We start from the raw sequence: 12,753 nt of genomic DNA, 5'->3' as shown, positions 1-12,753 counted from the left end.
TATATATAATATATCATATATTTTATATAAATATATATTTATATAATATATCATATATTTTATATAAATATATATTTATATATAATATATCATATATTTTATATATGATATAAATATATATATGATATATATGATATATATGATATAAAATATTTTATATATTTTATATATTTTATATATATATAAAATATGCACTCCCAGGCTGGAGTGCAGTGACTCAATTACCGCTCACTGCAGCCTCAAACTCCTGGGCTCAAGGAGAAGATATATTTCTAAATACTCCATCACAGTCGAGGGGCTTCCTATAAGCAATTACTCAGCCTCTCTAAGCCTCATGATACAGAAAAAGTTCTCAGGACATGTCACTTCATTTAATAAGCACCTCAATTGAGCAATGAACTAACTTCTATGAGAATACAGAAGAGAGTGAAGAGAGTGAAAATCGTTTTTTGAGGCTTTATGGAAGGTATTACTCTGGGGCCATCTCAGTGGATTCTTGAAGGGTAAGTAGGAGTCTATCAGAAAAAGAAGGGTTGAGAAGAGTGGACATTGGGGCAGAGAAGCCAGTGGCCTCCAATGCATGTTTCTTTCTCATCCTGACTGTTCCCTTTTTAGGCAGACATATTTTCTGGAGCCATATTCATCAAGCTGGCCTTGGGATTGGACCTTTACCTGGCAATCTTCATCCTCTTGGCTATGACTGCTGTTTACACCATCACTGGTGAGTATGTTGCATATTTTGCTCACTCAGGCTGTCTTGTGCTGATCCCACCCCAACCTGCAATTAGCATTGTCAGTGTTAGCCTTGTCACTGCCGAGGTAAAGGCACCATTTCATTCTCACTATGAGAGTCAAGCACAGCACCAGAAACACAACTAGAGCATACAACACAGAATCCTCCATATTAGACGTGAACATCTTGATGGAAGGGAATTATGTGGGGGATGGGGTGGGAAACAGGTCATTTGGTTCAGCTATGTGTTTGGTACCCAGACTGGCACTTAGAATTCAGCATATCTCCACACAGACGGTTGGGAGGAAGTAGCAGCTCAGATAGGAGACTAGCAAATGAAAGGCGAGGTTCAAATGAACACAGGATGCCAGGGCATGGCCACGGCCATGAATGGTGCAGTTGGGAGAGGAGAACTGGAGCAGTGGGTTGCTGGCGGGAGACGATGTGTGACAGTAGTCCAAGCAGGCTGTCATGAACCAGGTATGTTGATATGCTTCTCATGCATACTAACATAAAAATTAAAGTATACCAGCTGAGTTGGAAGACGTAAGGAAAAATACCAGCTAGAACAGTCAAAACAGTTTTGGGGCCATTTTCGTGCATTTGAGCTGTCAACCTAAAATGAGCGACAGAGAGACCAACTCTCCAAAATGAGGAGTTTCTTCGGGAATAGTGAGGGATTGCAAACCAGGATACATGCGCTATTGCAGACCACAGGACTTCCAAGGGGGTTGGGGCAAGGGGAGGCTTTTAAAGACAGAGAGGGAGAGTCCACATAAGCTGTTTTGAAACAAAGATGATTGTTTCACCTGCTTGCTGCAGGTGCTGGTGTTTGTTCATTGGTGGTACTGGCTGTTGCTAGGAGACAGTCTTCATGATAATGTCTTCCAACAGTTCCTGTTACCGGCATAGGCGTATGAGGGCCCTACCTGCATGGCCTCCCAGCCCCATTTTGTTAGGGTTTGGCATAAGTGTCTCTATTTTGGTACAGACAACTTTCACAGAGCATGTGTTTCAGAATAAGGGAGCGATAAGGGCATGAGTCTCCTGTGTTCAGGATTCATCTTATTTTCTCATGACACTCTCATAAAGGGAATATCTTGTTGCAGGTGCTGGTGACTAACTAGACTGAGAGCCTAGTTAGTCTAGAACTGAAAAAGAAGTTGGGTTTTGGTTTTGTTGTTGTTCAACACTACAACAAAACACAAAACACAGTAACTATATCTGGTACTGAATTAATGAAACAATAATACATTCTGGCACTAGAGCAAATGTGGTCTCATTAGATATTTTAGAGCAGGTGCACTGTGCTGAATGGGCGTAAATTGAGGGATTAAGAGAAACTTTCATGGTATTAAAGTGCTGCCTTTTCCCTTACTTAATATTCAAAAACTCACACAAAGATGAAACTTCACTGTAATTCACAGAAACTTTGAATCAGGGCAAGGCAAGGGAAGTAGGAAAACCAGTGCTGAGGAGATCATGATGCCAGGACAAGCTTGTGGCTCACCTAGGAGCTTTTGATGTCTTCTACTGGGTCATTTCCAGGGTTCCGGGTGGAGGAGAACCCAGTGGTGAAGGTAAATACATGAGGACACGTGGATAAAATTGCCCTGGTTCTTTTCTTTCTCTCACCAGGGGGCTTGGCCTCGGTGATTTACACAGACACCCTCCAGACCATCATCATGCTGATTGGCTCTTTTATTCTCATGGGGTTTGGTAAGTGATGACCCTGCATGCAGTGCCCAGGGGCTGGAAATCACGGGACTTGTTTCTGTTCAGTCTGTCTGATCTTTATTGGGATGCCTTCCAGTTCCATCTGGTCAGTTATTTACATAATCCCCATCACTGAAATATCTGCCTGACTTCTTTGCTTTATTACCTCAGCATGAGGAAATGGATGGTGGGGAAGAGAACATCACTTTCTTTTAAAAATTACTGCTTAGAGACCGGGCGCGGTGGCTCACGCCTGTAATCCCAGCACTTTGGGAGGCCGAGGCAGGTGGATCATGAGGTCAGGAGATCGAGGCCATCCTGGCTAACACGGTGAAACCCCGTCTCTACTAAAAATATAAAAAATAAGCCGGGCGTGGTGGCAGGCGCTTGTAGTCCCAGCTACTCGGGAGGCTGAGGCAGGAGAATGGGGTGAACCCGGAAATCGGAGGTTGCAGTGAGCCGAGATGGCGCCACTGCACTTCAGCCTGGGCGACAGAGCAAGACTCCATCTCAAAAAAAAAAAAAAAAAAAAAAAATTACTGCTTAGATAAGTTATCTCATTTAACCTTAATTTCTTTGTGTTAAGGACAGACAAAATCAGTAGCATTGAGCTGATAATTTTACAGAAGTATTGTCTAGAAACCTTTCATTTACATAGAATTTTTATGAAATGAAGGATTAAATAGTAGGAAAAAATTTGAGAACTGAATATTAGTCAGTTCAACTGAATCATACACAAACATAGAATACACAACCTGTGTTTGTGTATTCTAACGATGTATTGTAGTGGATTTTCATCCAAAACATCCATAACCTCATTATGACTATTTTGGATGGAAATCTATTACAATACATTGTTACAATACACAAATATAGGTTGGAGTTTTCTTAATAATGCTCACTTATTACTATCATTCAGTTCATTGCCGTCAAGCAATATTGATCTAATTTACAGCTTGCCAATATTTGTTTTGTCTTATTATGGTATTTATCTTTGCACAGGAAAACTAGCCATACTGGACGGCATGGATACAGAACAGTTCTATCATTGCAGAATGTTTCTGTTGCACAGTGTGACTCCAGAGGCTAGTTGTTAGCACCAATTCTTTGCGTACTTTCTCTTCAGTTATCCAGAACTTCGGTGCTGTTCTTGTTCATGGTGCCTTGGTTTCTGGTCTCAGTGATACACTTCCTGGCATTAGGGTCTCTAAGCCTCAATTCTGCCATCTTTAGGATGAAGAGGGAGACTCTTATCTCTTAGGGTCTCCTATGTATTTTTGTTACAAACCATAATTACCTAATCAAAGCAACTTCCTTGTATTGTCTGTATCCTCCACTCGGCTAAGTCCCTGCCTTGCACATTTATTTTCCACATGATCCTAGCACAGTGTTTGGCACATAGTAGTCCTTCAGCTAAATAATGAAGTAAATTAATGTTAACTCAACCCTACAATTGTATAATACCCTGATGAATTTTTCATCATTTAAAGCTATACTAAGGGACCCCAGATGTCTGGGCTCAGCTTTCTAAGGGCAACCACAATTCTCTTCTGCACCTGACTAGCCTTTCCAGACCCGAACAGGCTGAGTCTCAGCATTTTCCCTTGTCACGTCTAACCTGCCACTCCCAATTTCTGCTTCTTACCCTTCCAATGTTTTATTGTAACAGGCAAAATATAGTGTTGCACCAGAAAACCAGATTGCAAGTAAGATCAAAAGAGCCAAGCTCTGGGTCAAGAAGAGAGGCCTTTGCCTCCTGATCTTTTTCAGAGGAGCTGGGGCTTTCTGATGGATAATTTCATGAGGCTCACTTTGTTAGCTCACCTTCCAGTTTGCTTATGCTTTAAATGGTTGTGAGACATCAGTGTCGGCCTGTTGGATAACAGCTTCATTTTTACCTTAAAAGAAACACTAACTCAAAATTTCAAAGAGCAATATAGGAAAAGTCAGAGTTATTTGCTTTGTGTACTTCGTGAAAGTCAATCTGGTAGCATGGCAAATGCCAGTGGAGGTACCAGAAAGACATGGACCTGGGAGAGGGTCACTGAGGATTGGACTGCGCTGATGGGAGGTGCTTGTTTACCTCCACCAAAAAGTAGTCATCATAAACATTGGATGTCTTAGATTTCAGTAAGACATCTCATTTTACTCTGATGCCTTTTTAGCATTTAACGAAGTTGGAGGTTATGAGAGCTTTACCGAGAAGTACATGAATGCCATCCCGTCCGTAGTCGAGGGGGACAATTTGACAATCAGTGCCAGTTGCTACACACCTCGGGCGGACTCCTTCCACATCTTCCGAGATCCTGTGAATGGGGACATTCCATGGCCAGGAATTATATTTGGAATGCCCATTACAGCTTTGTGGTACTGGTGCACAAATCAGGTGAAGTATATGTATACATGTGTGTGTCTGTCTGTGTCTGCCTGTCTGTCTGTCTGTGTGTCTGTATGTGTACATGTGTTTGTTGTTCTTTCTTGTCTCATAGAAAAACATTTAGTTTCCATTTTGCACACACATCGTTTAAAGAGTCAAACACTTCTTTGTTTTTGTTTTTTGTGTTTTTTTGAGATGGAGTCTCGCTCACTCTGTCACCCAGGCTGGAGTGCAGTGGCATGATCTCAGCTCAGTGCAACCTCTACCTCCGAAGTTCAAGTGATTCTCCTGCCTCAGCCTCCCAAGTAGCTGGGATTACAGGTGCGCACCACAACGCCCAGCTAATTTTTGTATTTTCAGTAGAGACGGGGTTTCACCATGTTGGCCAGACTGGTCTCAAACACCTGACCTCAGGTGATCTGCCCACCTCGGCCTCTCAAAGTGCTGGGATTACAGGGGTGAGCCACCACACCCAGCTTAAAGAGTCAAACACTTCCACAAAGCTTGCTATGTAAAAATAGCTGCATGGTGCCCTGCTTTCTACCCTATTTCTTGTCCTTCAGAGGCAAATGCTTTCAGCTCTTTTAAGTAAGTGTTTTGGCATTTATTTGTTCCCTAAATCCTTGTGCTCAGTGTGCAGTCTGTGAGCCATCAACATGGAATCACCTTGGAGCTCACTAGGAATAAATGCTCTCAGACCCTATAACCCTATCTAGACCCTTTGAATTGGAATCTGCTCATTAACTTGATCCCCAAGTGATTCAGATAAATGCTTGTGTTGCTCCGTCTTAGTTTTAGGATTTTATTGTTGGCTTCCCTGTGATGAAGGATGAGAGTTTAGCTGTCTTTCAACTTTCCCTTCTCAGCCCCATGCAAGCACACCTGTTCCCCCATCCTCCCAATAGCTGTCAATCACAATTTTGGAGCGATCAGCATTCAGTGCCACCATTTTTGTGACTACCTGAATGTAATTCACAGCTGAACCATGTGATGTATACTGCCTGACTTTTCCTTAGCTTTTTTTTTTGTTCCTGGAATTAATAATTTTAATTCCTGTTTTCTTTCTTTTTAAAAACCATTATTTTTTAAATAGAGACAGGGTCTCACTATGTTGCCTAGGCTGGTCTCAAACTCCTGGACTCCAGCAATCCTTCTGTCTCGGCCTCCCAAAGTGCTGCAATTACAGGTGTGAGCCACCGCACCTGGCCAATTCTTAATTTTTCATTTTGAATTTTCTTCCTAATTATTACTCATTGAATGAAAGGTTCTCCTGGAGTCTTTGCCCTCTCACAGTCTGGCAGCACTCCCTCTGGTGCCCAACCTTATCCAATGACCCCTTCACTATCATCTTTGGGAATTCATTTTTGCCCTACTCCGGTTATTTCTCCTTATTCCAGTATCGCCTATTGTCTTCTTTCTTAGTTTATTCCGTCTTTCAGGGCAAATCAAAGCCTTCAATATCTTCCTAAGCTACGCCTCAGGAAGTGAGAATGAGTGAGAATGTGTGACATTTGTCTTTCTGTGCCTGGCTTATTTCACTTAATGTAATGACCTCCGGTTCCATCCATGTCGCTGCAAATGACAGGGCTCCATTGTTGTGTATGGCTGAATGGTTTTGCATTGTGTATTATGCATATTTTCTTTATCCATTCATCCGCTGATGGACACTCAGGCTGACTCCACATGTTGGCTATTGTGAATAGTGCTGCAGTGAACACAGGAGTGCAGATAGCTCTTTGGTATACTGGTCCACATCATTTCTTGTTGCAACATTAAACTCTGGAAAGGGACGCTGACTGCCTTTGAAATCATCCCCTGGTTTGTTTCACGAGTGTGTCACGTTCTCCGGGCAGGTCATTGTGCAGCGCTGCCTGTGTGGCAAGGACATGTCTCACGTGAAGGCTGCTTGCATTATGTGTGCTTACCTGAAGCTGCTGCCCATGTTCCTCATGGTGATGCCGGGGATGATCAGCCGCATCCTGTACACAGGTAAGCCCTGAATCCGTATGTTCTCTCTTTTTTTATGCTTGTATTCTGAGAAGTGTTTCTAAAATGTCATAAAACCTTGAGAAAATCCATTCTGGAAGGAAGTAAAAGCAGACTTCCAGGTGGAGGGAGCAGCCTGCACAGCGGTCAAAGGCAGGAAAATTTGGCATATTGGATGCTCTGTTCCTTTATCCTTTTCATACCATCTGCCTGTCTCATAGACATTTGAGTCTGTGAGTTCCGTCTTCATGAGTTGCTTAGATTTAAGGAAGTCCAGAGAATATGGCAAAAGGACACTGCAGGATGAGGTAGAATTGGGTTAATTTGAGTCAAGTGAGCTGTACTGTCTGAGTTTGGTGACATCTCTGACTGAGAAGGTCTTGGTCCCTCTGAGAAAACTGGAGAACTGAATCAATTTTCACTGCTTTGGAATCAGGTTGTTTGAGGATATGTAAATTTCTGAGTCAGCTAAGAGTAACTGCTAGTGTTAAAAATCTTCCTTAAAAAAATTCAACTTCCTTTCTTTATTATGAAAAGTGAAGGAAATATAACCAAATCTTTCTTGGCTAATCAAGGACTCATTTTTATTGGGGTAATCCATCAGACAACACTGAATCCACTTCATGTTTTCTCAACTGGGCATCAGTTGAGTTCACTGAAATCTTGTTAAGTGAACATCAAGGGACCAACAACACTTCTTACTGGAGCTTTGTAATGTTGTTTATAAGGGTAAAGAATGCTCACGCCTGTAATCTCGCCTACTTGGGAGGCTGAGGCAGGAGAATCACTTGAGGCCCAGGACTTTGAGACCAGCCTGAGCAATACAGCAAGATCCCATCTCTAAAACAATAAGATAAAGTAGCTAGGCATGGTGATGTGTTCTGTAGTCTCAGCTGCTTGGGAGGCTGAGGCGGGAGGATTGCTTGAGCCCAGGAGTTCAAGGCTACAGTGAACTATGATTGCACCATTGCACTACAGCTTGGGTGACAGAGTGAGACCCCATCTCTTAAAAAAAAAAAAAAAGTGTAGGTATCTAACTAGTGGGGAATGGCCAAAGAAATTATTGTGCACCTCCTTTATGGAAAAATGAAAACAGGAGACTGAAGACTATCTCAAAACTTGGGAAAATACTGAGGTTATATTAAATGTAAAAAGAAACTTGCAAAACAATGTCTCAACAACTACCATAGTTTTACGAAAAAGACATGTCTCTATAGAAAAGGATTAGGAAGGAATGAAAAGAAGCTGATGTGCTGAGGTGTTATTTTTCTGGGTGATTCTTTATCAATTCTTCCTGTCTGTTGTCATAAGGTTGTTTAAGCAAAAACAAAAAACCAACAAGGTATTGTGCAACTGCCACAGAGGTGAGGCATCATCACACATGGGACAGTCACCCAACTGACCATCACAAGCAACACCTCTTCTTAGATGCAGGTGAAAGATACTAGACTAAATGTGACTGCACGCAGGACCTAACTTCCTGTTGCTGCTGTTGTCAGTCTCTGGAGTTCTGTGTTCCCAGAAGAATTTCTTCTTTTGCTGTTTTCCCAGAGGATGGGGTCCACTCCCTCTCTTTGCTCAAATGCTCTTGCTAGGCCACGTCCCATGGGAGTCCCTGTCCCATGGGTCAGTGCAAGGGGCTATGGGGATGAGATACTTGGGGTTGTGTTTTGGGCATAGAGGGGCCAGATCTATGGTATGGAGTTCAAAATTGAATCTCCAGTTTCCAGGCAAATGTCTTTCCTTCCTTATGATCTTTCAACTTTTCTCTTTGTTTAATGGTTGTTGGTTTTGCCTATTTGGGCCTCACTGGACTCACTTCTGAATTCTTCCCCAGATATGGTAGCATGTGTGGTACCTTCTGAATGCGTGAAACACTGTGGCGTTGATGTTGGCTGCACTAACTATGCATACCCAACGATGGTGCTGGAACTGATGCCCCAAGGTAGGAAAATGTCCCTGCTGGGACAGCCCCAGAGGCCTGTCTACAGACGGGCCTCGAGGAAGGGTTATGGTGCAATTCTTGTACCTTCCATTAATTCAATCCAACTCATCAGACATTTCTTGAGCACCTTCCACAGGTTACCAGCTCTATGCTAGGCCTGAAAATTTCAGAGATGAACCAGGTACAATTACTGTTAGAAGAATTCTTACTCCTTCAGATTCAGGACTGTTTTCTGAGGCAGCCAAGAACAAATTAAATGATCCATTTGTCAATAAAAGAGTTGCGTAGTCATAAACTTGTAAACACAAGACCTAGAGGTAAACTATTTTTTCTGCTTTTTGGGGCCTAGTGATAACCAGATAAACCACATAGAATAAACTATTTATTATGCTTTTTGGGGGGCATTTTTGGGGCTAGTGATAACCAAATAATAGATCTCAATCTATTTAATCTCCAACTATTTACTGAGTGCCTACTAAGTGCCAGGCACTGCTTTGGTGCTAACAAAACATCAATGAAATAGGCACAAAGTCCCCTACCTCTTGGAACTCAAAATCTAGTAGTATGAGATAGAAAATAAACCACATAGGAAATACGTAAATTATTAGGATGCCAGAAGGTGATCACTGCTGTGGTGAACAGAAATGGAACAGGGTACAGAGCTCAGGACTTGACCAGGTGATCTCCTACCCCATCAAGGGTTGGCTATGTTTCTTCCACCTTCCTCCACCCTTACACACAGGAGGGAGGAAGAGACCAGGGCCCACAACCATGACACCACATGCTTCCCATCCACACACACTCTGTCCTAGGAGGCTTAGGGCCGTTACTAATGGGCAGAGGGAACTGGAGGATGAAGTTCCCATCATGGCTCAAAACTCTTGGCTTTGCCTCTCCAAAGACTTGTTTAGCAGAACTGCCTACTGGACTTCTTCCTCTCCAGTTCTCTTAAGTTTTCAGGAAGCCAACAGTCCCTACCCAAAGAAAGATGGTGTGATGTTGTTTCCTCTCTTCTAAAACTGGGTTCCAGTAGATGATCTCTAAGTTCATGTTTAGGACTAAAATTCTTTTTGCTTTAATCCGTCCCCTCAAGCGTTTATTTTTTGAGTTACAAACAATTCAATTACACTCTTTATTTTAAAATGTACAATTAAGTTATTACTGATTATGGTTACCCTGCTGTGCTATCAAACAGTAGGTCTTATTCATTCTTTCTCTCTTTTTTTTGTACCCATTAACCATCCCCGCTGCCACCCCTAGTCCCCCACTACCCTTCCCAGCCTCTGGTAACCATCCTTCTGCTCTCTACATCCATGAGTTCAATTGCTTTTTATTTTTAGATGGCAGAAGTAAGTGAGAATATGTGATGTTTTGTCTTTCTGTGCCTGACTTATTTATACTGGATTATTCTCAGGTGACCAGGAAGATATGCAGAAAACTCCACATGCTGATGTGTATTGATAAGGACATCAGTTAACCTATGTTCCAGATGATGCTTTTACCTTTCAACGCTCTGGTTTAGCAAGGCGGTGTCCAGCCACTAACCAGTGTTTGTACCCTTTCCTGGCTCCAGGACTGCGAGGCCTGATGCTTTCGGTCATGCTGGCCTCTCTCATGAGCTCCCTGACCTCCATCTTCAACAGCGCCAGCACCCTCTTCACCATTGACCTCTACACCAAGATGCGGAAGCAAGCGTCGGAGAAAGAGCTCCTGATAGCTGGACGGTGAGTGAACCCTGGTTCCCACCTAGAATCCTCTGGAGAAGTACAGACGTAGAAGTGAACTAGAGTTCCCTTGCCTTTGGCTTTGGTGAAAGTAATCATAGCATCTGGGTAGGGGGAAGAGACATTGGAGTACATTGAATTCAAGTGATCACTTTCCAGATACAAACATTTGAACCATACCTTTAAATGAAATAAACACTTTTTCAGTCTTTCAAATGCTTCTGAATGGCTCTTATTTCTTCCCCTCCTCACATCACCCCCCTGTCCACATCTTCATAAAACTCCACCAGTATTTTAATGGGGTGTAAAATTCCCACCTACTCTGATAGGTGAATGCATTGTCTCTAGCAGTTTCCGTGTATATCACATGGAGGTAATGGATTAAGTCTTCCACACATGAACACAGAGGAGTTTATCAGTCATATTCATTAATGATTGGGCTGTGTTACAAAGGAGCAGGTAAGGGACTAATTCCAAGAGGATGCTTGGAGAGTTAAGTCAACCCAGAGGACCCTGAGCAGCCTGGGGGCCTTGAAGATAGTGGAAGTGAGATGGAGGGAAACAAGAGGAAAAAGTCGATACCAGAATGTCCTTTTTCCCCTTCACAATTTTCGAGAAGACCCTATATTGTCATAGCATTTTTTTTTTTTTTTGAGACAAAGTTTCACTCTTTTTGCCCAGGCTGGAGTGCAATGGCGTGCTCCCGGTTCACTGCAACTGCCGCCTCCCGGGTTCAAGCGATTCTCCTGCCTCAGCCTCCTGAGCAACTGGGATTACAGGTGCCCGCCACCATGCCCAGATAATTTTTTGCATTTTTAGTAGAGATAGGGATTCACATCCTTGGCCGGGCTCAAACTCCTGACCTTGGGTGATCCATTCTCCTCGGCCTCCCAAAGTGCTGGGACTACAGGTGTGACCCACCACCCCTGGCCTGTCATAGCATTTTGTAAAATGTTTTAAAAATCAAAGTACAGCACACATAAAGAAAACAGTTAAAACATGGATGCACAGCTCAGAGATGTGTCACCAAGTGAGGACCCATGTAACCATCGATCAAGTCAAGACATGGAAATTACCAGCACCCAGAAGTTCGTTCATCTTGGGCCACATCATTCCAAAGCTAACCACTGTGACTTGTGATGCTATAGCTTAGTCTTTTCCAACTTCAGGCTATTATAGGTAGAATAATTGAATTTGTATCCCTTGAAATACAATTTTTTTTTTCAAGACAGAGTCTTGCTCTGTCGCCCAGGCTGGAGTGCAGTGGCTTGATCTTGGCTCACTGCAACCTCTGCCTCCAGAGTTCAAGCAATTCTCCTGCCTCAGCCTCCTGAGTAGCTGGGACTACAGGCACGCACCACCATGCCCAACTAATTTTTGTATTTTAGTAGAGACGGGGTTTCACCATGTTGGCCAGATGGTCTCGATCTCTTTACCTTGTGATCCGCCCACCTCAGCCTCCCAAAGTCCTGGGATTACAGGCGTGAGCCACCGCCACCTGCCGAAATACGGCTTCTTTTGCTCATGTTATGTTTGCAACATTCAACCGTACTGCTATGTGTAGCGGTAGTGTAATTTCTTACTCTGTGATGTTCCACTGTAGTAAGATATCAGAATTTGTCTACTCTTTTCAAAGAAATTGGTATCAAGAGAAACTGACCAACTATTTTAAAAGACTGTACTTTGTTGGTGACAGTAACAATAGCTTTAGTAAATTAAACACTTGGGGGAAAAACCCAAAGGCCTCACTTGGCCCAGAGCTTGACTCTGAACAAATGCTGTAGGAGAGGGAGTACAGGAGGGCAGGAGTGTACCTGTAGTAGAGAAGGTACTGGTTGGTGTTCAGGAGGCCCAAGATGCAGTCGTCCCACTGATAGGTATATGATCTTGGACACACATCCTCCTTAAGTCTCAATGATAAAGTAATAACTTTTTCTTTTCCCCCCTCTCTCTCTCTGTTATCAAATGTCTACTATCCCACAAAACACAAATAGGAAAAAAACACGTATGTTTTTAAAATTCCTGCCTCGTGGAATGTATGCCTTTGTCAGGAAGATAGACAATTAATAAAGGTATGCTACCTCAGGTGACCAGAGGCGCTAGAAAGACAATTAAAGCAGGAAAAAAGGATGGAAGCAACCTCATCCAGGTGCTCAGGGAGTCCTCTCTGAGGAGGTGGCATCTGAGCAGAGTCTGCAATGCAGGAAGTGTGGGAGTGAGCCCCATGGTGCTCTGGGGGTAGGAACAATGAGGGCTGCTTTCCTCCCATAGT

The 12,753-nt window shown here is 43.0% G+C and overlaps 1 protein-coding gene across 1 annotated transcript in view; it reads left to right on the top strand.

The window, feature by feature from the left end:
* SLC5A4 (solute carrier family 5 member 4) overlaps positions 1 to 12,753 on the top strand; it is a 37,327-nt gene that overhangs the window by 16,128 nt on the left and 8,446 nt on the right. Inside the window, exons 6-11 of the mRNA XM_054470593.2 lie at positions 616 to 721; positions 2,372 to 2,452; positions 4,615 to 4,835; positions 6,680 to 6,815; positions 8,650 to 8,757; positions 10,331 to 10,481. Coding sequence (XP_054326568.2) covers positions 616 to 721; positions 2,372 to 2,452; positions 4,615 to 4,835; positions 6,680 to 6,815; positions 8,650 to 8,757; positions 10,331 to 10,481 — 803 coding nt within the window. The remainder of the gene's footprint in view (positions 1 to 615; positions 722 to 2,371; positions 2,453 to 4,614; positions 4,836 to 6,679; positions 6,816 to 8,649; positions 8,758 to 10,330; positions 10,482 to 12,753) is intronic.

Source organism: Pongo pygmaeus, chromosome 23, assembly GCF_028885625.2.
Source record: "Pongo pygmaeus isolate AG05252 chromosome 23, NHGRI_mPonPyg2-v2.0_pri, whole genome shotgun sequence".
Classification (NCBI taxonomy): domain Eukaryota; kingdom Metazoa; phylum Chordata; class Mammalia; order Primates; family Hominidae; genus Pongo; species Pongo pygmaeus.
Note: the sequence above shows the minus strand (reverse complement) of the source record. Positions and strands in the feature narration are given on the sequence as shown.